Raw genomic sequence first — 27,532 nt, forward strand, 5'->3', positions numbered from 1 at the left:
AGTAGAAATCGCAAAGAATTTCTATGTGGAAAAAGTTGCCAAGCTTTTTCTAAGTAAATGTCGCTCCAAATTAGTTTCAGTGAAGTAGAACAAAAACCGTCGGCTAGAGTCAGCAGCCATCCTTATATCACTAAAGATGTTGGTTAAAGCATCTCTGTGGTGTGTATTTTCTTAAAAGCGGACTAAAATATGTGCAAAAATGCATTATTTTCCATAAAAGTAGTTAGCTGTCCTGCTACCACTCTATCCAATATTTTAGACATAAAAGGAAGCTTTGATATCAGCCTGTAGGTTTTAACAATAGGCAGTTGACACGAGAGACGCACGGGATGGTTAAAACTTTCCAAAGTTCCAAAGTTAAAACTTTGGAGGGTTTTTGCTGATGGATGGGAGATTGCAAGGTGAAGCTCATGCACCGCTCTTCTTCCTCCAGTCAGAGGTCGGTCAGGTCACCGGCTGCAAGATCAAATTCCTCAGCTTCTTACTGGCTGACAGACACATGAGGAAATGTAAGGTTTATATGATAAATACTCCAATTAAAATACTCCTTCTGTTAAGAAATGAGAACTCCAAGATGTTTCATACTCAACCAAGAAACAAAAAGTTGGATTTCCTGATTAATAAGGTTTGCAGTCATGACTTCAACTATGTTCATCTATGAACTGCACATGTACATCTAGGACCTCCATAGGTTCAGGCTCACTTTAATTAAAAATGCATAACTGCTGATCAACATTTGTGTTTAGTGGCAAAATTAATGAAGTAAACCTGAAGGTAGGTTTTCTTTTTCCAACTGTATGAAATACAGTTGAAAATGATCAGCACGGTAATTGCTGCCACTTGACTGAAAGGCAGTTTTTTCAGCTAGTAATACTAACAGTTTCAACTGAGCAACACCCGGCAGAAGAGGGAACTGGTATCGGTATAGCATTTGGACATAAACCAGTCACAGACTTTCCAGGAAGACCTCAGGAAATTGTGTCAAAATACTTTATGACTCCCTTAATGAGTATTGATGAATTGACTGTATACAGACAGTCTGTGCTACGATGGGAGGACCTAAAGGTTTGAGGCCCAAGAGTGTCTGGCTGCTTCAGTGTCAGGACCTGAATCCACGGGTTATGTTGCAAATTGCCGAATCTTAATACCGAATGTGGGTGGTTTGTTATGCTAACGGTTGACTGACAATCAGGTTATCTGACGATCTCTTATGCACAAGAAACTTCATAATAAAACTGCATACACACTTTTGGAAGAAGCCGCTTTGTTGTCGATTTATTCTTGTTGTTGTTGATATATTATTGTTGAATTCACTTTAAAATAATCAACACTAACCCGAGAAACATGAATTTATATGTTGCATTTTATGTCTATCAGCATTATTATTCCATTAGCCTACATCAATAAACTCCATTCTTAGCTTATACAGTAGTTTAGCGACATTAGTCCATGTAGAACGTTAAACTTAATGGAAAATGTATTTATTGACACATGTTTTTGTCTGCTCAGAGGGTTTGTACATTTTAACAGATGTTTATTTACAAGAAATGAAAATAAAATGTCCTCAATCAGTCCTGTTAATGTAAAAAGTAGGCTGGTGGTTGCAGGTAAGCTTTTATTGACTGCAATACTCCATTTTATATTCACAATCAGTATACCGGTACCTGTTTGTCACAAATCTCAGCATAAAACATGTCCTGGATTGTGGAGAATTTGAACTTGAATGCTTCCCGGATGCCATCTTCCTCCTCTTCCATTCTTAGCGCATTGGGCAACTCCATCTTGGATGAAAACAAATGTTGGTTTATTTCCACCCACTCTGCTGATTTACAGTCTACAGTCAGATATGATCCTGGCTGCAGTCTTGTCCTATGGGAAAGATGAAGAGGAAGAAAGTATTCTCCCTTTAGCAAAACTACTGTACAAAGTGGCATAAACTATTATTCACGTATAAATAATAGAGCATAAGTAGTAAAGAGACACTTCAAATGAGCTTTGTCGGACTAATGTCAGTATAAAACTGAGCATGTTTACCATCTCAACATCTTTTCCATCCGTAGCTCCAGGAGGCTGCAAAACAGGGTGTTCTTGACCCTTTCCCTAAAAGAAAAAAAAACACAAATCCTCCTAAGGTCATACAGTGATCTCATCAGGGCCAATTCTTTAGATCATTCACCTGGATGGATTTAAGATAGATCTAAATACTGAACAAGGATAAACTTCAGATTCTGCAAACATTACTGACTGAGGGATGGATTAAAAAAATGACTATGTATTCTCAAAGGAAAACCACAATCAACTTTGTTCATTCCTCTTTTCCCAGGGTCCAGCTTTGTATCATCGTCAACTAGTTTGTTATTGTGAGAACTTTTTATGCCTGTAGATGTAGTGAACAAGCTGCTTCAACTTCTTACTGCCATTAAATGATATTGTCTGCAGTCTTCAAGCTCAAAAGCCATGTCTTGCTTTTTGGACTGCAGATATTCCACTTGTGGCATCCAAACAGGCACTCTTCAATGTACTCACTATTATATCCTTCTTCTTACTGTGCTTCCTCTGTATACTGTATGTTTAGACAAATTCTTTGAATTATTTGAACCCAAATCCAAAACAGAAGGGCAAAAGCCACAAACAGGTGAACAGACAGAAGTCTGGTTGGACCAAAGGAAGTAAAAAAAATGAAATAAACACACACAGAAAACACACTTTCAAACTAAAACAGGAAGCAAAGCACAGATGTAGAAAAAAAAAAGAAAACTATTACATGTTTCTATAAAATTATAAAACTGTCTCAAGGTGCTTTGTGATATCTGAGCAAAAATCATTGCAAAATGCAATTCAATTCAATTCCAAGTACTTTCTTTATTCATCGTTTGTATCATTTCCAGAACAGAGCCAGCCTTCTTTATCAGTTTGCTCGGATTCCTCCAGATGTGATTGAACTGTCCACAGCAGAATGACAGAAGATGGACAACATCTTGCTACTAATGCTGAAGGACCTAACCTTCCTTAAGAATTCAAGTCTGCTCTGTCCTTTTGCATAAACAGCATCAGTGTTGCATCTCCAGTCCATTCTGCTGTCCAGGTGACCACTAAGGTATTCATCCTCTTTCATCACCTCCACTTCTACAACCATGCTGGAAAAACTATCCGACTTAATCCTTACTCTCCTCAAATCCATAATCATCTCCTTTGTCTTCTTCACATTCAACATGCCACAAAACGGTCCACCAGCTGTCTGTCCTCAGTCTCTTGTCCATCACTGGTAGACAAGCGTTACTAACAAACATTATAGTAAATAAAAGGCTCTGGTGGAGGTATTCACTTATAATATAATATAAATGACTTATAATCCAGAGTTTCTCAGTTCCAGTCCTGGAGACCCTCTGCCCTGCATGTTTCAGATGTTTCTCTGCTCCAACACACCTGATTCAAATCAATCCAACACCATCACCGGGGTTTGCACCCGAGTGGTAGTGACCCATTCCCTTGAAGTAAAGCGTTGCTATGAATCAGCAGGCTTTTACTAACAATGGCTGGTCTGACATTTGGTAAAGTTCATGGTGCCACTTGTTCCCGGACATTGCCACTATATGTAGAGTCCAATCAGGTGTTAGATCGTCGCCATTTGGGAAATAATACATTGTCAAAATACATTGTGAGTCCTGCTGGGTGCTGATACTGAACGACCACTTCAGAGCCAGACAGTAAACTGTGGTTGACTAAATGCTCGTGACTTCATGTGAGTAATCTAATAGTGTTGTAACTTTCTGAATTCTGATTGTTCTCGTCAGTCTGCTGCTGATGTTAATAAACTGAGGCGTCATTGTTCTAAACTGGTGCACGTGGACTCTGGACATATGATTAGCACCAATGCTAATCCACAGAGAGGCCTGATGTGGTGATAAACATAGATCCTGTCAATAGTGAAGACACTCAGAGACCAGGCTGCACCGTAGTTATGAGGAAGGAGAAGACGTCATTATCAGGTCAACACAAAGGCAGCTCCTGGGTCTAGCATATATTCTTTTCTCTTTTCATCCTGAGACACAAAGGTTTCCACCACATCCACTTAAAGGGGACCTGGATTTTTTTTCTTCTGACAAAACACAACCTTATTGTTTTGTTGGGGCAGCCAAAGTCAGAAAGTATCTCTTTCAGTTAGTGCTTCAGATGTGCAGGACGTTGTGGCATCTCACATCCACATCTGAGAAGCACGTCCAGATTCTACTACTCAGTTAGGAAGAAGAAGAAAAAAATAGACATTATTTCAATGGCTTTTTGTAGGTTTGTGCAATGAGTGTATAATACATGTAAATGCAGCTGAAATAATGATCACATGAAACCATGAATGAAGCTCACTGTTTAAATTGATTAATATTATTAATCTATATTATCATTATTTCATTTCTTTGTTTTCCATAAATGTGCAAAATGAGCATGAACAGGATGAGCAATGAAGTGAGATGATGTAACAGGACCAACAGGACCAGAGCTTTCCTTTGTCAGTTTCTGCAAATCATTGGTAGTTAAAACCAATTACACATAGAGATGTATTACATGTTGTTGGTTGTAAACACAAAGTGAGAAAGTTTTCATTTTGTTCTTGAGTCTTTTGCATAATTTTAGCTCAGACCACTTCCTTCAGTCGATTGGCAAACAAGAAATTGACGCATTAGCGCCACCTACTGGTAAGAGTTTTGAGCCATAGTTACACATAAATCTTTATACACGATTCGTCTCATCTCTTTTATATATATATATATATATATGTATGTATATATATATATATATATATATATATATATATATATATCGTTTTTTTTGTTTTAAAACCACGATACTGTAAAAAACTAAATAGAACAGCCTGGTAACTTTCACATTGTAATGTTTTTTTTCTGAGCAAAAAAGGTAGATTTAAAATATATTTTAATCATTTGTCCTCTGTCCTCCTCAGTTTGGTTTAATTGTCACTACTTGAATTGCTTTTTGCTGCCGTTAGGTGTTTTAAACCTGTGCTAGTTGATATGAGAAACAAGACTAACAACTTCTCTTCAACAGTTAAAGTTTTTCTTATTGGGGATTCAAAGTAAACTTACACACGGACCTTTTCTGTTCGACAGACAACCTCCCAGAAAGACCACATTAAAGAATGTGCATCATAGTTTTCTACTGACAAAAATGCAAATATTTAGATTACAACATAATTGGCTAAACTGATGGGGAGGAACTGAGGTTTAGACTTAGCCCTCCCTTCATTAGGGCCTTGATTGGTCCTGTTCACTCGGCTCTCTTCGTTTTCTTTCCCTCCAAACAAAACATTACTCAAGTAACCACTCTTGGCTGTCTCCCCTTCGTCGCTGTTTTCTTGAGATAAGGGAACTACTAAAAGTGAATCAAGAGTTAACATACGTAACCCTGTGTAATACCTCCATCCATCCATCCATTATCTATACCAGATTTATCCTTTGCAGGGTCACGGGGATCTGCTGGAGCTTATCCCAGCTCATTTTCAGGCGGGAGGCAGGGGTTCACCTGGACAGGTCGCCAGTCCATCGCAGTAATACCTCCATATGATACACATTTTGCCTGCATGAGTGTGAGCAACGTCCCAAATCCCTAATGATGTTTGGGCCTTTTTAATCTTAGTTCTAATAAGCTGTAACTCCTCAATGGCTAAAATATATAAGCATTCCTAACACTGTTTTTCCTTTTTCCTGCCCACTCCTTTGGCCTTTTTTCCACCAATTTTCCTTTGAATTTGACAACTGCTGCCACCTATATGAGCCTACAAACCGTGTGGCCGTGTCCTTGGACCGGTCGTCAGCTCCGTTCACTCACCTGTTTAGAAGGAATAAAAATAACCAGAAGTCACCGGATTCTCAACCGACTTTCCAGCGGGTTTTCCTTTGTTGCAAAGGTCAGACATGTTACTATGATACAGGATGCTTGGATACATTAAAAGGGCATATTTTCATAGTTTGCATGCAGATAGAAGGCTTAAAATGTTTGGTGTTTGTGTCCAGGTACATGATGTTTGCAGTGTATCACAAAACACACACATGCATAGAGAGACAGTACTGGTCAGTTTGACTGAATTAAAAAATAAGAAATAATATTGGATTCTATTAATATAATCAGCATAACAATACATAAACACACACACAGAGATATTTGAAATGTTTAAATACATCTGTAACTTTAATATATTCACACATATATACAATATATGCACATTGTCACACACACTGTCCTGTCCAAATCCTTGAAGGGTTGGTGGCGTATCACAGAGATTATTACTGCTGGTAAATCCCATTTCTCCCAATACTTTTCCTTTCTGGGAAACATTCACACTGAAAAGACACTGCAGTCTACAGATATGTCTATACAAAAGGCGGTCAAGTTTAATTCCTTCAAATTTCTTAAAACTTTTCTGAATCTATAAAAGGTTCATCGAGACATTATCCCGTTGGAAGCATATTTATTCTGAACCAACAAAAACATATTGTTATTGTATGAAAATAGATGGAGATGGTATGAAACGGGGGAAATATTTTGCTTTCATTAGAGATGAATACAGTCGTTTTCTCTGTGCCATGTAGGGTTGACAACCGTCCGTTGAAAAACAGAATCGTCCCGTATTGATCTGAAAAGGGATGCACTTTGTCCTGTATTACTGTGAGAGTCAAAAAATAGTCATGAAATGCCAATGGAAAATGGCATTGAGCTGTTCAGTTCATAAGTTATTTTGTTCTGTTTTACTACAACTGTAGCCTACAGTCATGGCCTTTGAGGCACAAATTGTTTTTTTTACAGACTTTCTGTTTGCACTTTTGTTATTGCACTAAATATGTGCACCATTACAGAATGGATGTTCTTCTTTCTTTCTATTGTTTTATATGAATTTATACAATTTTAAGTCAAGCAGGACAGGTTTCTGTTTAAGAAAGATACTTATTTTATTCAGTTCATTATGTTATTTTGTATTAAAGTGAATTGCTGGATAATCGTTTGTTTTCCACGTGTTCATGGCATTCAAAAATATGCATCTTATTGAATTCAGGTTCGAGTCAAATAGTTAAAAAAATCGTTTCACTCACAAAAAAGGGGTTAAAAAAAATTCCCCACGCCAGGTCAGCTAATCAGAACAAAAATGTGCTGACGTTAGTTGCTAGGCAACGTATCCGCTGACTGTCACCTGCCTGACCCCGCGCAGTCGCAGTCATGGCTCAGAGTCGAGCAGTAGTGTCAGGTCAATGGCTGGCGGACGCCGTCAGAAATAAACTCCTGGGTCCCAAACTTCGCCTTCTCGATGCGTCTTGGTACCTGCCGAAAACGAAACGAGTCGCCAAAGATGAATTTGCCCAGAAGCACGTACCGGGCGCGTCGTTTTTCGACATTGACGAGTGCAGCGACAAGAGCTCTGCCTTCGACCACATGCTGCCAACTTCCCGCGAGTTCTCCGAGTACGTCGGAAATCTCGGTGTCGGGAACGACACGCATGTCGTCGTGTACGACACCAGCGACTTCGGGTCGTTCAGCGCCCCCCGCGTGTGGTTTATGTTCCGGCTGTTCGGACACGACCTGGTCTCGGTGCTGGACGGAGGTATGAAGAACTGGGTGGCCGACGGTCACCCGCTCACATCGGAGCACCGTCAACCGGAGCGCAGAGAATTCCGAGCGTCCCTGAATGCGGCATGGGTGAAGAGTTATGAAGAAGTTCTGCAGAACGTGAAGAGCAGGCAGGTCCAGGTGGTGGACGCCAGGTCTGCAGGGAGGTTCAGGGGGACGGAGCCGGAGCCCAGGGATGGTGAGCAGCATGCACACTAAACTGGAATCAGGAGTTTGGAAGTTGCAGGCTCGTACATGCAAATAATACTCTGAAAGTTGGAGCAGCTAATGAGGACAAAATAGTCTCATTTCAGTCTGCACATAAACATGGAAACTGTTTTTTTAGTCTATTATTCATTGACTTAATTCAAAGGGCAGTAAATGAAACAGCTGGTGTAACTTCCTCTTGCCGTGTAATACACTTGTGCACACTTTAAAAAAAGTATTTGGCAAGTTGGATGTTCAAGTATAAGGAAATAAGTTTTCAAATATGTTCTGTTTCCTCCTATCATAGAATAGAATAGACTTTATTGTCATTGTGCTCAGGTTACAATGAGATTGGTTGGGATGTTCCCACCAAAGTGCAAAGGAAGCAAAAATAAGAGGAATAAATAAATATGAAAAGCACAGTATAAAAACATAAAAGCAATACAAACAATACAAAACAAACTCTCACATCATTCAAAAAAATACACCTGTTCTGTTATGTTATGTTTTGTTGTGTATTGTTTAGCAATCTAATGGCCCAGTCAACTGGAATCATTAGTTTGGAAGTTACAGGCTCGTACATGCAAATACTCTGAAAGTTAGAGCAGCTAATGAGGACAAAATAGTACTCATTTCAGTCTGCACATGAACATGGAAACAGTTTTTTTTTTCTTTAGTAGTGTATCATTCATTGACTTCATTCAAAAGGCAGTAAATTAAACAAAAACGAATCATTACTGACTTGTATCACTTCCTCTTGCATTTAAATACACTTGTTTCCTCCTATTATTCCAGAATAACATAGTTCTATTGAGATAAGGACTCTGGCAACTTCAGATCTCTTGGTGCTTGTTGCTCCGAGTTCTCCTTGTAATTCATTTATGACTCTGGTTTACATTTGCAAATATAGTTTCTCACTTCACATGTTGATGATTTAATAGACATCAGCCCTGAAGGTTTTCCATAAATAATCAATCTACTCATGCTAAAACATCAGAGAATAATGTTGTTCTGTTGAGTGATTGAATAAAAGTTATTCTCACTCAAAATCTTCAGATCTCATGTCTCTCCTGTATCTCATCCTCTCAGATGTTCTCCCTGGACATTTCCCCGGAGCGATCAACATGCCGTTCACGTCTTTCCTGGACGCATCAGGAAAGCATCACAGACCTGAGAAGCTGGCGGAGCTTTTCCGGGAGGCGGGGGTGGACCTGGACCGGCCGGTGTGGGCCACCTGTGGCTCTGGTGTCACGGCGTGTCACGTGACGCTGGCTGCTCACAGGCTCGGCCACCCCGGGGTCTGTGTTTACGACGGCTCCTGGAGTGAATGGTTCAAAAAGGCGGGTCCAGAGAACATCATATCAGAGGGCGAGGGGAAGAAGTGAGCGGGAAGAATAATTGATAAACAAGGTGATAACCTTGATGATAAAGTAAGGTGGGTTTTTTTTTGCTGTCCAAAAAAAAAGACCATACTGGTCTAATAGTTTCAAGGGAACAGGTAGACAGACACTGCACTCAGTGTATACTGACCTGAAGAGAGTCGTGAATTACAGAAACCCACCATCAGCCTTTTAAAGCACTTATCTCCATTATGCATACAGTATATCCCCACCTGCCTTCATACAGTATTCTTACAGTATACAGTACTTCATACAGTATTACGATAGGTTGCGTTTTCATGATGCATTTGCACAAGTGGCCACATCTTTTTCAACTATCAAGTTTACTCTGATGTGTACATTACAGTAATATATATTAATATACATCTATTAAAAATCTTGCATGAACACTGTTGTTCGTTTTTTTTTATTGATCTTTTTAGAAAAAAAACAACATATAATGATAACATGGATACATATAAACAATGTTTTTCTAAATGCAAACATTGAGGAAAAAGCTGGCACTGGGGTAAACCAGTTTAGTCCTTTGTGTGATTTCTAGAGCAAAGTTCATGTACGTTGGGTCTGTTACACCAGGGTGACTGCACACAGACATGGATGCACAGCATTTAATTCCTAACGATTTAACTCTAATGGATAAACAAATGTCATGTGTTACGAATTGCTCAGAAAATGACCTGCATTGTGTGATTGTATTCCAAGGAGCATTAGACTGGTTTGTTCTCAACATCAATCATGTTTGAGTGATGAGTTGTTGTTACTCAGATCTGGACTTGACATTTACGGGGGAAGGCAGATCAGATTAAAATAAAAGAGAACTTGGCCAAATGAAAGAATACAACTACTTTTGAAGAAGCTGAGTTGCAGTATTTCAGACTAATCAAGATTTTCTGATCACTATAGCTGCTTGAACACAGTTTCTAGTGAGTGAATCCTTTATATGCTGTAAAAAACAGCTCATCAACTTCATCACTACATGAGCAAATAAATACTTACATCTTTTGTATGTTTTTGGAATTTTTTTCTGCATGCATATTGCCAGTATTATACATTATTGTTATTCAACCAGTTTGTCAGAACAGTTTATTAATGTTATGTAGAAAAAGCTGCATGAAACACATTTTTTAATGTATAATGTAGTTTTTCCAGATTGATGTTACAAAGTAATTTAGGAAGGAAATAAAGATAAAGAGCTTTGGAGACCTGGCTCAATATACCGTCAGGACCAATGCCAAAGATATACCAATAAATTACATACTTAGCCACTAGAACTTTAAATAAATCTCTTTAATAGTGAGCTTATTACAGAATTTTCCAACATAATTACACTTTTTAATTCCCTTTATTTTTCCAATTGAAGCTGTTTGGAGGGAGCTTTTCTCGCGGTCACTTGTGCAAAAAATGTTTCACCTTAATTCAACAAAAAGAAAAACTGAAGTTTTCATTCCTAATTATTTTATCAACCTCTTTTTGACATCAACATTCATAAAGCAACTCTATGTAGCAATACCAGTTCTGACCACATCGGGGCATATAAGGCAGCTGAGTTGAAACAGGAGCCACCAAAATAACTGCTAATGAGTGGAGATAATAGACTATAAAACAATGGGTGAAGCATTAGGTCACGTTACCCACTGTTTTTTGAAACACCATCATACTTCAATCAAAGTTAGCTTTGCACCCAGTTCCTTCAGCCGAACCCCGCCGAAATATCTGCAGAGGGGTCATGGGATGTTTCCAGTGGAATATGCCATTAAACATCTCGACTCGACAGCAAACTGAAAAATGACAGACACATTTAGCCCATTCTGGGTTAATACAAACACGTGGTTGCTTTATGCTTTGCTAAGTGCAGTAACATGGCGATTACAGATGTCAATCAATCATATTAGAAATATGTGACCATCTCTTATATGTCACATTTAATTTTAAAGTAATATTGAAATTAATTTACATTAAATTAAATACAATATTATTTTAAGTAAAAAAAAAAAAAACATATCTACTGTACCCTGGACGCGCAGAGAAAAACCAAGACTGTCCTGTGACATATATCATTCAGGTGTCCAGTACTGTCCTGTAGTAGCAGAAACCTAACCGTCGAAAGGGTTTGCAGTCACTTTCTCTTTAAAAATATGTTGGTAAATTCCCTTATGATCCCATTATTATATGTCAAATATATATATATTCTTGGAGTCCTGTGAAAACAGTAGCTTCTGTCTGGTGTATATTTAGTCTTTGCAAGCCGTAAGAAAAACTAAAATATAGAAAGACCTAAAAATCAGTTGGAATTTGCGACCTTGCTCCGCATGTTAATTCTTAATGACTTAAAGGAGCATGAGGCTCCTTTTAAGAAATGACTCTAGCGCCACCCTTCACCACGACGGCCGTTGGGGGTACTGCAGCCAACAGTGAAGCCGGCACGGGAGAACGGGGAGAACCTGCATGCAGCGTCATGTGACGTCACATCCGCAGCCCAGCGCGGGAAATTCGGGACCGAATTGCAGCACATTTTGCAGCACACAGCCTGTTCAAGGCAAAGGAGAGATACACTATAGGGCTCATTCTTTTGGGTTTGGAACGCTTCATCTGACATTATTACTAGAAAACTTAAAACGTATATGAATTTTTTTCATAAATCTTGCCACAATCCGGCCTCAAGCTCCTTTAAAGTTAGTTGCTTTATCACGAGAACAGCCTTGAAGAGGAGTTGAACAAAGAGTGGTTGCATGAGTACAAAGTGTAGAAATCCAGATGAACCATGAAACTGATGAACTGGGAATATGCCATCCCAGGAAAGAAAGTAAGTTATTGAACACACACACACACACACACACACACACACACACACACACACACACACACACACACACACACACACACACACACACACTGGTTTAAAGTAGGCCAACAATTCCTAAAAATATCCAAAGGTAGGCCTTAAATATTTGTAATTATTACATTTCAATGAGAGGTGCACATTTTGGCTGAACTCAAAACAACTTCAAACAACTTCAGAACCTTAGTTTTTCTCTGCCTTTCGTAAACAACCTGCTTGTTTGTGATAAATATCAACTGTAGGATATATTTTTGTGTTGGTATGGCGAAACATGTACAATGAAAAAGCACAATACACAATATTTCTGGTGTGAAAACTGTATCATAAACTGCGTTTTCTTTACATTTTTAGCACAAACTCTGTTTATATTTTGAAATGTTATTAAACCTCAAACTGTAAAATGACATGTTTTGCAAGAATGTCAGATTTTCTCACAAACAGTCCTTTAATGAGTTAATGACAACGGTCTGGGACTGAACAAAAGCAACTTAATTTACAATCAGTGCATGCTTGAAAGCTTAATGACATTAATGTCATCACCGTTTCTAATGAATGTGTGTGACATTTGCTGATGACAGAACCAGAACAGACTAAATTAATTACCCCGACAGCTGAACAACAGCTGAAACACTCAGGGGCATTAAATTATTTAACATGATATTTTGGCACTGAATTTTCTTTATATAATGAAAACTCTGTGTTTTTTAACTTTCAGAGACACTTTCTTCCTTAATGGGGCACTTCATATTCCAATATTGTGTGATCATGCTGTAAAACAGAAGACCGGCTTTAATTTAGAAAGTAAAGTAAACATCATTTTAAACTGAAACAATAGAGAAAACTAGAGCATTTAAACTTCAACTCTAATGGGACTGTCGGAGTGTGAGAGAAAGAGACTTCCAGAAGAGCGGCTTCGGTTCTAGTCTGCAAATGCTGCGAGTGGCAAAACACACCTTTACAGTTTCTGTGAAACTTCCATATAGATGAAGAACAGAAAAAGCCATCCTAAAGCCTGTGCACTGCCGAGAAAAGATATGTGTTGACAAGTTGAGCCTTTTATCAAATCAAACGATTACTTTGTATAGTACATGTAAATTCCTCCATTCAGGAGGGTGACCCGGATGATTGGAAGAAGTATTGCCCAAAATCTGAAACAACATGCCGAAAATGCACTATTTTGAAATACGGCAAAAGAGAAAACCATCAATATAGGAAGACTCTGAGTAGAGTATTATGGTGGTTAATGGGGATCTGCTAAAGAGCACTGTTACTCCAGGTATTTCCTCAAAGGCCAGCCCGGAGTGGGTCAAAATGAAGGGGTCATACGAGGAAGCATCACTCGCACCTCCCTCGGCCCTTTTTGTGCCGAGGTTGATTTTTGATCAGTCATCACGGTTAAACAACCATCTCAGTAACAATGAAAGCTGCAAGCTGGTCTCCTGTCATTCAGCATGCGCTCAGTGTATTATGTGTGTTTTTCTTTTGTTTTTTATTGTTCCTTTCCTTCTTTTCAGTGTTGGTATGAATCCTGTTGCTTTAGGACAAACTGACAGCACACTGAAAAAAATAAATCTAAGCGCATGTAAACATAACGTATTTAAATCTGTGATATTAACAATTAAAAATGAAGTTTGTTGCTTTACATGAATACATCTAGTTTTGAACTTAATCTGCATTTGTTCAAAAAACAAGACATTGTGCATTTTTTCCTTAACAAGCAGTATTTATGTAATCCCAGGCAATCTTTTCATTTATACACAAACAACAAGCAATGATCTTGTTGTATTTACTTTTCCTTTAACAATTTTTACCTATTGGGCAGATTGACCAACATTTAGATGAAACATGCTTTATTTGTTTTATGTAGAACACAACAGTAAAAAATATCTTGCTTGATCTACTTAAAAAAATTAAGCCAACTTTTTCGCATGAGATTTTTATGTAGATCAAGAAAGACTAGTCTTTGTATAAATGACTTAATTTTCAGTATGTACAAAATTAATTTGCAAGTAAAGTCAACTTAATTTTTTTCCTTTTTTATTTTTTTCTCTTTTTTTCTTCTTTTTTTCTCTTTTTTCTTTTTTCCCTTTTTTCCTTCTTTTTTTCTTTTTAAAGTCAACTTAATTTTGATAAAGTAAACTTAACACAATTAAGTTGACTTTACTTGCAAAATGTATTATTTAAATACATAAAATTAAGTAGTTTATACAAAGACTAGTCTTTCTTGATCTACATAATAATCTCATGCAAAAAGTTGACTTATTTTTTTAAGTAGATCAAGCACAATATTTGTATCAGTGCAGGGTTTGTGCTGGTGAGATGCTCCTGTGTGGTTGATGCATTCTGCTATGATGCGAGGCAGTGGTCTTTACTCCTGGTCCTCGAGAGCCACTGTCCTGCATGTTATGTTCCCCTCCATCAACACACCTGATTCTAATTAAAGGTTGTCACCAACTTGTCCACAAGATCTGCACTACGTTGTTGGTGACAGTCATTTGTATCAGGGTGTGCTGAAGCAGAGAGACATCTAAAACATGCAGGACAGTGGCTCTCGAGGACTAGGAATGGAGACCACTGATGTAAGGGCATTGTGTTGAAGGTCAGGTGCGCCCTAGTGGCGGGACAGTGTAACTGCAGCAGAGCGCCAGGAGCTGTCCACCAACACGGTGCTGAAGCGCAGCCGACACCGCGCTTCATCATGATGGTGTGTCATCAGAGGGAAATGTGCGATAACAACTGACTGTGGGTAAAATATGTTTGCTTATTTCAAGGCCTGTACAATACAATACAATACAATACAATATGCATGGCAAGCATTTGGTGCCAGATTTTCCTGGAATGGTGGATGAGCTAACATGGACAATAAACATCAGTGTCAAAATACTCCAGATATCCATCTTAAACCTCTGACTGTATTATTTAATTCATTATGTAGATTTGTGTTATGTTGTCCTTTCAGAACACATCATTGTTTTATGTTTGATTAATTGAACTGGTTGCAACCCAAATCTAGACGGCAGTTTCACTGGCTTCAGTTCCTTTTTAAATGTTTATTTTCACTGTCCTCCATATTTAAAAGAACTCATGATTTCATAAAACTCTCCAGACTCACTCAGACATATGAATTGTTCTTTTTTCTTTGTTCCTAGAATTTCAAAAGAGGTTGGTAAAAGATCATTTCATTTTAAAGCTCCATCGCATTGGAATAATCTTCCTCTCTCTTTGCGTTCTATTACCTCTTTTCCTTGTTTTAAGTTGTCATTATACTCTCATCTTAAAAAAATGCCTATGTTTTTAATTTATGTATTTTTTGTCCTTTTTTCTGTTTATTTATTTAATTAATTTATTTGTTTTTCTCTCTGTTATGTTATATTTATCTCATTGTTCCTGTTATTCAATGAGTCTATTTTGTAACTAGACTTATGTGGGTGGGGGTTGTGTGTGGGAGGGGGTGAGCAAGATGTCTATGTTTGTTTTATGTCATGTATGTCTAGACTATAATGTGATATATTGTAATGTTGTATGTTTTCTTGGGACCCCCTTGAAAATGAGATGGCACATCTCAAGGGGCTATCATTTAATGAATTGTGAAACATGAGCCAGCCGAGCTGTGAGGGCTGGTGCAGAGCTAACACAAAATTAATGGCAGAGCTGCTGCAAGAACATCGTCCACAATTTATGAGTAGTCCAACCCTGCTGCAGCATTTGGTGTTTCTAACAGACAGCATTATACATGTTGATGCAGCTATGAAACAAATCTGAAATAAGCATATTAAGGAGCACCCCTTCCCGAAACAAACATGCACTAAATCGCATTCATTTATGTCTTCTGTTCTTAAATAAGAGAAAACAAATTTAAAAGCAAGAAAAATATTTTGAACATAGCTCTTCTTAACAAACCCCCAACACAGACACATGCAGTTTACAGTATCTGTCTTTGATAAAATCTGATGAAGCCTGCATTTATTTTGAAACTAAATGCCTGCCCGCATTTCCTTGAGTTTTTATTGCCACTTACATGATCAAATTTGTACAAATCCCAAATCACAACACTTTAAGCTTCACTCACACGGGCTACTATTCATGCAATGGTAATATTTAGTTTAACACATTTTTTTATTTCTTTCATAACACATTTGCTGTCCTTATCAAATGCATCAAATACAGAAAATCTGGGAAGTGAGTAGGTAAGTAAGTAAATAAATGAATAAATAAATAAATAACTTACAGTAGATCTGTCAATAGCTGTAGTGCCTCTTGTGAGCCGATTCATTGCAACTGCTGGAGGATTGTGACCCTCAAGCCCTCCCATGGCACTGATCTGTCAGAAGGCTCGAAGCATCTTGGAAAAGCTTTGCTGTGCCACATACTCTACTGCTGCATCCAGAAATTTAGCATGAAACTGTATTACACAATGCAGAAAGTGTGAAGGAAAATGTTGATTAAAACAAAACTGTTGAGAGCATATCTGCAGAGGTGTCGTTGGATTTGTTTTCAGTGGAATATACCATTTAACATGTTGACTCAACGGCAAAATCAAAAATAGCCGTTGCATTTACCCAATACTGGGTTAATACAAACGTGGTTGCTTAGCTTAGCGCAGTAACATGGACATTAAAGATGTGGCTATTTGGTTGAGCCAACTGTTAATCAATCATATTAGAAATATATTTATTATAATAACTTTAATATTCCACCTATTAAAAACATGATCACAAGTATATTATTCTTTGGCTCATTGGTAAAATAATAAATTTAGCTAATTAAGAAATAATTATTTATTATACGTCGGCCGCCTGGGCATTAGAAAGTATGTGGTTGTTTACAATGCCAGTGACTACGGAGGATTTTCCAGCACGAGGGTTTGGTGGATGATTTGAACGTTTGATCATCCGCACGTGTCGGTGCTTCAGGAACCGGGTCAGAGAGGGTCGCCCGATCTCAGGGACCACACCCGGCCTGGACCTGCACAGTTCAGCCCACCATGAGCCGCTCCTCGGTGAAGTCGTTTGAGGATATCACAGATAATATCTGCTCTCAAAGCTTCCAGGTGGTGGATATGAGGCCCTACTCACGATTCCAAGGAAAAGTTCCAGAGCCAAGAAATGGTGCATCTAAAGTTTTATAAATATGTGGGATTTAATCTTGCTATAAATACTGAAAAAAAAATCTTAATATGTGCTTTAAATGGCTGTTTGTTCACAGACTGGCAGCCACTTTAGTACTTTAACTATATGGAGGTGATTAGAGCTCCTTTTTACAGCCCCATTACGTCAACAGCTGTGACACTGTGAAGTTTAAATAAAAGCATAACACAGGAATCAAATTAGGAAACAATTTTTTGTTTCTTGAAAAACAAGCTCAGGCTTTTATTACATTACAATTAACAGACACTTTTATCCTAAGTGGCTTGCGGACCGAGGAAAAACAGTTAAGCCGCAGTAAACATGGTGAACTGCAGATTGCAGGTAGGAGAACCTGTGGGTCGAAAGGTTGGAGAGATAAAGTTGTTTTGGACAGGAGGTCCTTTGAGGACAGTTTTACACTCTGATACCAGAAAAAATGTTGCTAAGTTGAGAGAGTGGCGAAAAACCCTGGGGAAGGGAAACCAATTCAACAAAAATTTAAAACTCCACCATGCAAAGAAATAGGAAAATAAAATGAAGCAGAAGAGTGGAAAACTGTTGTATGTCCCAAGAAGCAAAGAATGTTTGACCAAGAAACAGCCCACAACTACAGGCTTGGGACCTTTCAGTCACATTTGCCTGACATACAGTAACACCTGCCAGTGCTGTAACTGAGCCATGTGTCTCAAAGGCTTCCCAGTCTAAGCCCAAATATATTGCTTTTTGGGGTCTGAAATATCAATCTCTATTTAGTCTTTCAAGCTATTGAGAAAAGGGACAATATGTCTTTTAAGCTGTGCACAGTTCAAACTTGCACATCTGCACTTTAACAGCTGATTGATATACATAGGTTTTTACTAATTCTACCTTGCAGATGACAGCTTTTGTTAGGGAGGTTTTTCTTATTTCAGCATGAGAATGACACATCAGTAAAATGACTTCCTACAGCTACAATGGCTGCATTTAAGTAGAATGGGTAAACAAGTTAAACAGACAGATAAAACTGGTCACCTCGATAATAAAAGAGAAGAGATGCAACAAAGATGGAAGCCTACGTCAAATCAATTCAAAATACTTAATTAATCCCCAAAACGAAATTGATTTTCCAGTACAGCCCATCCAAGAAAACAAAGAAACAAACCAACACCATAGGACATGGGTAGAGGAGGCTGCACTGCCTTTTCATCGGATAAGAAAAGGGTGACACTAGGAAAGACGGGGAGGGGGGGCACACAGCATACAGATGTACAAGAAAACCAGATTAAATCAGGAAAACCTCAAGAATCACAAGAAAAAAACTATAAACCAGTTCCAATCTAGTTTTATTTATACAGTCCCTATTACAATACAAACTGTCTCTAGGTGCTTTTCAGAGACCCACAGTGTGACCTCTGAGCAAAAAACATTGCAAAATGTAATTCTCTTCAATTCAAAGTACTTTATCTATTTGGGAAATTGAATTGTACAATCTCAGATGGCTGCAGATGTGATTGAACTGTCCACAACAGAATGATAGAAGATGGACAACATCTTGCTGCTAATGCTGAAGGACCTCAGATTCCTTAAGAAGTCAAGTCTGCTCTGTCCTTTTGTATAAACAGCATCAGTGTTGCATCTCCAGTCCAGTCTGCAGGTGATGACTAAGGTATTTATCCTCTTTCACCACCTCCACTTCTACAACCATGATGGAAAAACTATCTGACTTAATCCTTGCTCTCCTCAAATCCACAATCATCTCCTTTGTCTTCTTCACATTCAACATGCCACAAAACGGTCCACCAGCTCTCTGTCCTCAGTCTCTTGTCCATCACTGATAGACGAGCGTTACTAACAAACATTACAGTAAATAAAAGGCCCTGGTGGAGGTGCTTACTTCTTATAAATTACTTATAATCAAGAGTTTCTCAGTTCCAGTCCTGGAGACCCACTGCTCTGCATGTTTCAGATGTTTCTCTGCTCCAACACACATGATTCAAATCAATCCAACACCATCACCGGGGTTTGCACTCGAGTGGTAGTGACCCATTCCCTTGAAGTAAAGCGTTGCTATGAATCAGCAGGCTTTTACTAACAATGGCTGGTCTGACATTTGGGAAAGTTCATGGTGCCCCTTGTTCCCGGACTTATATGTAGAGTCCAATCAGGTGTTAGATCGTCGCCATTTGTGAAATAATACATTGTCGAAATACATTGTGAGTCCTGCTGGGCGCTGATACTGAACGACCACTTCAAAGCCAGACAGTAAACTGTGGTTGACTAAATGCTCGTGACTTCATGTGAGTAATCTAATAGTGTTGTAACTTTCTGAATTCTGATTGTTCTCGTCAGTCTGCTGCTGATGTTAATAAACTGAGGCGTCATTGTTCTAAACTGGTGCACGTGGACTCTGGACATATGATTAGCACCAATGCTAATCCACAGATAGGCCTGATGTGGTGATAAACATAGATGCTGTCAATAGCTGGTGGAGGCAAGTGAAGACACTCAGAGACCAGGCTGTACTGTAGTTATGAGGAGGAAGAAGAAGAAGACGTCATCATCAGGTCTTTCCTCATCTTCAAATAGAGAAACTTTTTCATAACCCTCTATAACTGGACGCTGACACACTTATAACCATTATTTTGACTCTTTTCCCACATCTTACCACGATATATTGATGCGGCATGTTAAGAAGTTTAATAAAAGTGGCATGAGTGAAACTGAACGCAACCTCATGCTGTTGTCTAATGCAATTTCCAGCTTCTTCTTTTTTTTTAGTAGTTTTAAACTAAAGTTATGAAACCACTGACTGGGGACCTTTATCCCGTCTGATGACGTATTGTTTGATTTGTCCATTTGAAGTCAATCAAACAATCAAACTTTATTTCTATAGCACATTACAACAAAACACGGGGCCAAAGTGCTTCACATTTAAAACAAGAACGCTCACAAAAGACTTAACTAACAACAATAAGAATAAAATACATTTATAAAGAAGAAACTGCCAAAAGCTTGCTTGAACAAGAACATCAATTAATTTATCAATTAATTAATTCTATCAATAATCCCCCCTCATGTTTTCACTGCTTGACTGACACTCATGTTAGACATTACACTATGCTGTAAATCAGAGGTACCAAAGAGTATGTGTTCAGTTTTACTTTCATTTAAATAAAGAGGGTTTGGGGGGTAACCGTTATTTTATATCAGCAAGGCAGCTATGCAGAAAATCAAGAGCAGTTTCAGCATTTAGGAGCACCGGCACATAGACCTGAAGGTCATCAGCATATAAATGAAAAGAACGCTTATGCTTAGCAAAAATTAATCCTACCGGTAGCATATACAGTGAGAAAAGGAAAGGACCAGGAATAGCACCTTGTGGCACACCAGAGGATAGAAGGGCAGCGGAGGATGAAAAGTCACCAATCATAACAACAAAACTCCTGTATGAGCTGAACCACTGCAGGCAAGCAATGAAAACTGAATTTTCCACACTGTCAAAAGCTGCTGTGAGATCGATCAGCACAAGGGATAAAAGATTATTATTCTGTACTTTAAGCAGCACCAGATCTGTGCTGTGTTATGATCTCCAAACGGGCTATTTTTGTAAAATTGATTGTAACTGGATTAAAACAACTTTTTATGAAACCTGGAAATGAGAAGCAGGTCTAAAATGTAATCAAACTGTAGGGTTGAGATTGTTGTTTTTTTAAGTGGTCTGCACAGCATTCAGTGTCTGCATGTTTTTTCTTTCCTGTGATTGTCTCAGAGAACTAGGTGAAAGGTTTAAACATGCATATATGCACACTGTAATAGAATAGAAATAGAATAGAATAGAAAGCCTTTATTATCATTATACTGGTACAATGAGATTAGGCAGCAGCTCCGTAAAAGTGCACACATGCAAAGACTATGTAAACAAAGACAGTGTAAACAACAAAATGAGAAACAGGAAACATAAATATATATATATATATATATACACAAATTGCATGTATTTTAGAATGGGAGCGTTGTGAATGTCTCTTTGGCTAAGGAAGCCTTGTTTAATGTATATCAGATCAAATGGTCACAGGACATATTGTATAAACCAAAATTAAGAATATTTAGTATGATAAAAAGTTGTTATAGCTGTGAAAAGTACGTTTGTGCCTCATTATCTAAAAGAAAACGATCATTATGTGCCCATATCCGTTGTGGAATCTTGCCTCTGCACCTTGAGACGGGACGTTATCGAGGGGTCCCAGAAGAAGAGAGGATTTGTCCCTACTGTGATATTAATGACATTGAAAATGAGTTCCATTTTCTATTTTATTTTCCTCTGTATCATGAGCTGCGTCAAAAATTGTTTGATAGGTGTAAGAATTTGGATTTGATGTGGGTAAGCGGTGCTGAGAGAGTCAAATGGATTTTTGATCATAAAGTATTTGCACTTGCTGACTATTTGGAGAAAGCATGGGATAAACGAAGAAAAGTAACATATATGTAAAAATATCCATTCTGGTTTTTGATTTATTTATTTTGTTTTTGTGCAGCTCCCAATTAAGTGCGTGTGATATTCAGTGGTGTAAAGTAACGAAGTACAAGTACTTCGTTATTGTACTTAAGTAAGATTTTTGAGAATTTGTACTTTTATTGATACTTTCATTTTTCTGTACTTTTACTTTTACTTCGTTACATTTTCAAGGAAAAAATCGTACTTTTAATCCGCTATATTTAAAATTGGACACGTCGTTACTCGCTACAAATTAAAGTCTTACATTAAATGAAAATGTAGGCTATTGCCGTGAGAACAGCACAGCGGGGGCTGATTTATGGTTCCGCGTTACACCGGTGCAGAGCTACGGCGTAGGGTATGCGGCGACGCACACCCTACGTCGTAGCCTACGGCGTAGGGTGTGCGTCGATTTAACGCGGAACCATAAGGCGGACGGGAAGGAAGGGGGCGAGTGAATTGCCCGTGATTGCCCGGCGGCGGCTCCGTGACAAGACACCTGGGGCGGACGGGGAGACCTCTCCGAGAAGGAGACGCATCTCCCGGGGGAGTTGCGCTGCAGAGGCCGGCCGGAAAGGCCGGAGGAACCGCCGTCGCGTCGAGGACCGATGAAGACTGAAGCCTGAATTATCGGTCCGCGTTAAATCGATGCGTACCCTACGCCGTAGGCTCTGCGTTGGTGTAACGCGGAACCATAAATCCGGTTGAGCGGCAGCCGACGCTCAAGCCGACGAAATTAAAATGGGGTAATGGAAACAAACGCTAAAGGGGTCAGAATAATATCACCATTATTTAGAGTTGTAAGCAAATTCTTGGATTCTTCATTTCTTTGCAATCCTTTTGAAAATAATTTTGTACTTTGAATTTTGTACTTTGTACTTTTTACTTTTGTACTTAAGTACATTTTACACCATGTACTTTTGGTACTTTATTATATTTAATTTGAGGTACTTTTATACTTTTACTTAAGTAATTTTCTTAATGGGTACTTTTTACTTTTACTTAAGTAATTTTCAAGCAGAAAATTTGTACTTTTACTTAAGTACAATATTTTTGTACTTTTTCCACCTGTGGTGATATTGTGTATTGATGATTTTCTGTTTCTGGTGTCTTATAATCCTGTAAGGGATGGGTCTTCGGACATGACACCAAAATAAAATTAATTCATTCATTCATTCATTAATTCATTCACTATGAACTATGACTAAGGGATCACTGATGAAGCAACTCCTATGTGGAGCACTTATTATTTTATCTGATCTTTATATACAGATTACAGGGCAACTAAACCTGGGTGTAAAGTCCAGTTAATAGGCGTGACCTCAGTGCAGTCGCAGTCATGGCTCAGAGTCGAGCAGTAGTGTCGGGTCAATGGCTGGCAAACGCCGTCACAAAGAAACTCGTGGGTCCCAAACTTCGTGTACTTGACACGTCCTGGTACCCTGCGAAAACGAAACGTGTCGCCAAAGATGACTTTGCTCAGAAACACATACCGGGCGCGTCGTTTTTCAGCATGGACGAATGCCGCGACAAGAGCTCTGCCTTCGACCACATGCTGCCAACTTCCCGCGAGTTCTCCGAGTACGTCGGAAATCTCGGTGTCGGGAACGACACGCATGTCGTCGTGTACGACACCAGCGACTTCGGGTCGTTCAGCGCCCCCCGCGTGTGGTTTATGTTCCGGCTGTTCGGACACGACCTGGTCTCGGTGCTGGACGGAGGTATGAAGAACTGGGTGGCCGACGGTCACCCGCTCACATCGGAGCACCGTCAACCGGAGCGCAGAGAATTCCGAGCGTCCCTGAACGCAGCATGGGTGAAGAGTTATGAAGAAGTTCTGCAGAACGTGAAGAGCAGGCAGGTCCAGGTGGTGGACGCCAGGTCTGCAGGGAGGTTCAGGGGGACGGAGCCGGAGCCCAAGGATGGTGAGAACATGCACACTAAACTGGAATCAGGAGTTTGGAAGTTGCAGGCTCGTACATGCAAATACTCTGAAAGTTTGAGCTGCTAATGAGGACAAAATAAGATAAGATAAGAAAATAATAAAGAAAATAGTCTCATTTCAGTCTGCACATGAACATGGAAACAGTTTTTTTTTAATAGTCTATTATGCATTGACTTCATTCAAAGGGCAGTAAATGAAACAGTTGGTATAACTTCCTCTTGCATTTAAATACACTTGTGCACACTTTAAAAAAGTATTTGGCAAGGTTCCTCCTATTATCCCACAATAACAGTTTTCTTGCGATAAGGACTCTGGCAACTTCAGATCTCTTGGTGCTTGTTGCTCCGAGTTCTCCTTGTAATTCATTTATGACTCTGGTATAGGCCTACATTTGCAAATATAGTTTCTCAGTTCACATATTGATGATTTAATAGACATCAGCCCTGAAGGTTTTTTTTAAATAGTCTATTATTCATTGACTTCATTCAAAGGGCAGTAAATGAAACAACAACTAATCATTACTGACTGGTATAACTTCCTCTTGCCGTTTAATACAGTTGTGCACACTTTAAAAAAGTATTTGGCAAGTTGGATGTTCAAGTATAATGAAATAAGTTTTCAAATATGTTCTGTTTCCTCCTATCATCCCAGAATAACTGTTTTATTGAGATAAGGACTCTGGCAACTTCAGATCTCTTGGTGCTTGTTGCTCCGAGTTCTCCTTGTAATTCATTTATGACTCTGGTTTACATTTGCAAATATAGTTTCTCAGTTCACATATTGATGATTTAATAGACATCAGCCCTGAAGGTTTTCCACAAATAATCAATCTACTCGTGCTAAAACATCAGAGAATAATGTTCTGTTGAGTGAGTGAATAAGAGTTATTGTCACTCAAAATCTCCACTCCTCATGTCTTTCTTGTCTGTTTGGTGACAGATATACTGCCTGGACATTTCCCTGGAACAATCAACATGCCGTACACATCTTTCCTGGACGCATCAGGAAAGCATCACGGACCTGAGAAGCTGGCGGAGCTTTTCAGGGAGGCGGGGGTGGACCTGGATCGGCCACTGTGGTCCACCTGCACCTTTGGTATCACGGCGTGTCACGTAACGCTGGCTGCTCACAGGCTCGGGCACCCCGGGGTCTGTCTTTACGATGGCTCCTGGAGTGAATGGTTCAAAAGGGCGTCTCCAGAGAACATCATATCAGAGGGCGAGGGGAAGAAGTGAGTGGGAAGAATAATTGATAAACAACGTGTTATTTTTTTTCAAAGAGGGTCTTTACCATCTTTGCTGTCAAAAAATGACAATACTGGCCTTATAATTTCAAGGGAACAGGTAGACAGCCACTGCATTCAGTACTATACTGACCTGGGGAGAGTCTCAAATTACAGAAACCCACCATCAGCCTTTTAAAGGAGTAATAAACAGCTCATCAGCTTCATCACTACATGTACAAATAAATGTTTGTTTCATCTGTTGTATGTTTTTGGACTTTTTTTCTGCATGCATATTGAAAGTGACATTATTCAAGCCTATATTATACATTATTGTTATTCAACCAGTTTGTCAGAACAGTTTATTAATGTTATATTAAAAAAAGCTGCATGAAACACATTTTTTAATGAATAATGTAGTTTTTTAGTTTGATGCTCGTGCAAGCAATTTAGGAAGGAAATAAAGATGAACAGCTTTAAAGACCTGGCTCAATATACCGTCAGGAACAATGCCAAAGATATACCAAGATTACATACTTTCAGCCACTAGAACTTTAAATAAATCTATTTAATAGTGAGCTTATCACAGAATTTTCTAACATAATTACACTTTTTAATTCCCTTTATTTTTTCTAATGAACCTGTTTGGAGGAAGCCCTTACCTCTATCACTTATGCAAAAACTGCTCACCGTTATGCAACAAACAAAGAAAAACCTCTGTTGTCATTCATCATTATTTTATCATCCTTTGTTATCAAAATTCCCAAGTATATAAAGCAACTCTATGTAGCAATACCACTTCTGATCACATGGGGGCATATAAGACAGCTGAGCCACCAAAATAACTGCTGAGTGGAGATAATAGACTGTATAAAACAATGGGTTTCTGAACCCAACGGGTTTCTGAACAGCGGTTATGAAGCTCGTTTTTCTTCTGCAGCCATATTGCTTGAGAAGCCAATGGAAACACACCCACTGCATGTCAATCAAAGTTAGTTTGCTACCAGCTCCTTCAGCTGAACCCCATTAAAATATCTGCAGAGCTGTTGTCAGATATTTTCAGCGGTATAACATGTTGACTTGACGGCAAAATCAAAAATGACTGTTGCATTTATCCAATGCTGGGTTAATACAAACACGTGGATGCCTCACTAAGCGCAGTAACATGGCAATTACAGATTAGGAAGTAATAATTGATAGCCAATGGTTGAGCCGACTGTCAATCAATCATATTAAATATAAATGTATTTCTTTATAAAAATTCTCCTGGCATGTTACAAAAAAATATCGCCCACCTCAGAGTTGTCATGGGTGTGAAATCAAACGACTATGGCCAAAACGCTTTTTCAAACCAGGCTGTAAATATATTTATTTCTCCTCTAAAGTTTGACATTTTAACATGTGAATCAATTGAGATTTGGAGATTTTTGTTGAAACTTTGCCTAGATTTGCAGCCAGCCTCTAGCTGTCAGACGAGTAACTGCAACAGGACTGTGTTCAGCTGGAGCCCACGGCCCTCCCTAGGCAAGGCAAGGCAAGGCAAGTTTATTTATATAGCACAATTCAACATAAGGTGATTCAAAGTGCTTTACATCGACATTAAAAGCAGCAAGACATAATTGTACAGTAAATAGCAAATAAAATTATGAGAAAATAAGGTAAAATAATAATAAAAGCACAGGTTGCTAATTTAACAGTACGCTTAAATAACGAATAAATGAAATAAAATGATAAGAAAAGAAGTAAAATAATAAAAAGCACAAGCTGTTAAAAATAAGGGCAGTAGAGTACAGCAGGTAAGTATTTAATTTAAGAGTACGCTTGAGTAAACAGTAATGTTTTTAGGCCTGATTTAAAGGAGATGACAGTTGGAGCCGACCTCAGGTCTACAGGAAGTTTGTTCCACCGGTGAGGAGCAGAATAACTGAACGCTGCCTCACCTTGCTTGGTTCTTGGGAATCACAACAAACCAGATCCAGATGAAGCTCAGGGGTCTGGGAGCTTCATAGGAACTAACAGATCCAGCATGTATTTTGGTCCAAGACCATTCAGTGCTTTGTAGACCAGCAGTAGGATTTAAAACTCTATCCTTTGACTCACTGGAAGCCAGTGTAGTGATTTCATGACCGGTGTAATATGGTCCAGTTTCCTGGTGTTTGTAAGGACTCTGGCAGCAGCGTTCTGGATCAGCTGCAGCTGCCTGGTTGATTTCTTGTTAAGGCCTGTAAAAATGTTATTGCAATAATCCAACCTTCTGAAAATGAATGCATGAATAAGTTTTTTCACGTCTTGTTTATGCAAACCGTTTCCGTTAGGGTTGTATAATCTAAGGGGCAGAACTGTCCCAGCTTTACTAGACGGGAAGGCCGGAGTGTTATCATTCCTGGGTTGGAGCTGCACATTGCTTCTTATCTGTAATATTTTGTTTGTGAAAAAGGCAGCCAAGTCATTACATGCCTTTTCAGACAGCAATTCAGGGGGGATTGAGGCTGTGGGGTTTGTCAGTCTGTCTACCACAGAAAACACTGTGCGAGCATTATTACTGTTTCTATCGATAATCTTTGAAAAATACGATTGCCTTGCATTCTTCAGTTTCTGGTTATAATTGCGAAGACTCTCTTTATAAATGTTGTAATATACCTGGAGTTTGTTTTTGCGCCACCTGCGTTCTGCTTGTCTACATACCCTTCTCTGTGCTTTAACCAATG

General features: G+C 38.8%; 2 protein-coding genes and 1 long non-coding RNA gene across 3 annotated transcripts; 2 read left to right on the forward strand and 1 right to left on the reverse strand.

Moving 5' to 3' along the window:
* Window positions 1-1,857: 1,857 nt before the first annotated feature.
* LOC133421746 (uncharacterized) lies at window positions 1,858-16,336 on the reverse strand. The gene is made up of 3 exons (XR_009770696.1): window positions 16,286-16,336; window positions 2,035-2,100; window positions 1,858-1,869 (listed from the first exon to the last, which is right to left on the reverse strand). It is a non-coding gene; the product is annotated as an uncharacterized LOC133421746 (long non-coding RNA).
* Window positions 7,214-10,220, forward strand: LOC133421744 (3-mercaptopyruvate sulfurtransferase-like). The gene is made up of 2 exons (XM_061711497.1): window positions 7,214-7,810; window positions 8,908-10,220. The coding sequence occupies exons 1-2, from the start codon at window positions 7,225-7,227 to the stop codon at window positions 9,201-9,203; spliced, it is 882 nt and encodes a 293-aa protein (XP_061567481.1). The 5' UTR covers window positions 7,214-7,224; the 3' UTR covers window positions 9,204-10,220.
* A 705-nt stretch (window positions 16,337-17,041) lies between the features above and the next one.
* LOC133421562 (3-mercaptopyruvate sulfurtransferase-like) lies at window positions 17,042-25,091 on the forward strand. The gene is made up of 3 exons (XM_061711216.1): window positions 17,042-17,165; window positions 22,965-23,582; window positions 24,542-25,091. The coding sequence occupies exons 1-3, from the start codon at window positions 17,042-17,044 to the stop codon at window positions 24,835-24,837; spliced, it is 1,038 nt and encodes a 345-aa protein (XP_061567200.1). The 3' UTR covers window positions 24,838-25,091.
* The last annotated feature ends 2,441 nt before the right edge of the window (window positions 25,092-27,532 follow it).

Source organism: Cololabis saira, chromosome 21 (genome assembly GCF_033807715.1).
Source record: "Cololabis saira isolate AMF1-May2022 chromosome 21, fColSai1.1, whole genome shotgun sequence".
Classification (NCBI taxonomy): domain Eukaryota; kingdom Metazoa; phylum Chordata; class Actinopteri; order Beloniformes; family Belonidae; genus Cololabis; species Cololabis saira.

Coding starts and splice junctions, on each gene's coding strand:
- LOC133421744 (XM_061711497.1), top strand. CDS start 7,225: ATGGCTCAGAGTCGAGCAGTAGTGTCAGGTCAATGGCTGGCGGACGCC. Junction 7,811..8,907: donor GGAGCCGGAGCCCAGGGATG/GTGAGCAGCATG, acceptor TCATCCTCTCAG/ATGTTCTCCCTGGACATTTC.
- LOC133421562 (XM_061711216.1), top strand. CDS start 17,042: ATGAGCCGCTCCTCGGTGAAGTCGTTTGAGGATATCACAGATAATATC. Junction 17,166..22,964: donor AGTTCCAGAGCCAAGAAATG/GTGCATCTAAAG, acceptor TGTAAAGTCCAG/TTAATAGGCGTGACCTCAGT. Junction 23,583..24,541: donor GGAGCCGGAGCCCAAGGATG/GTGAGAACATGC, acceptor GTTTGGTGACAG/ATATACTGCCTGGACATTTC.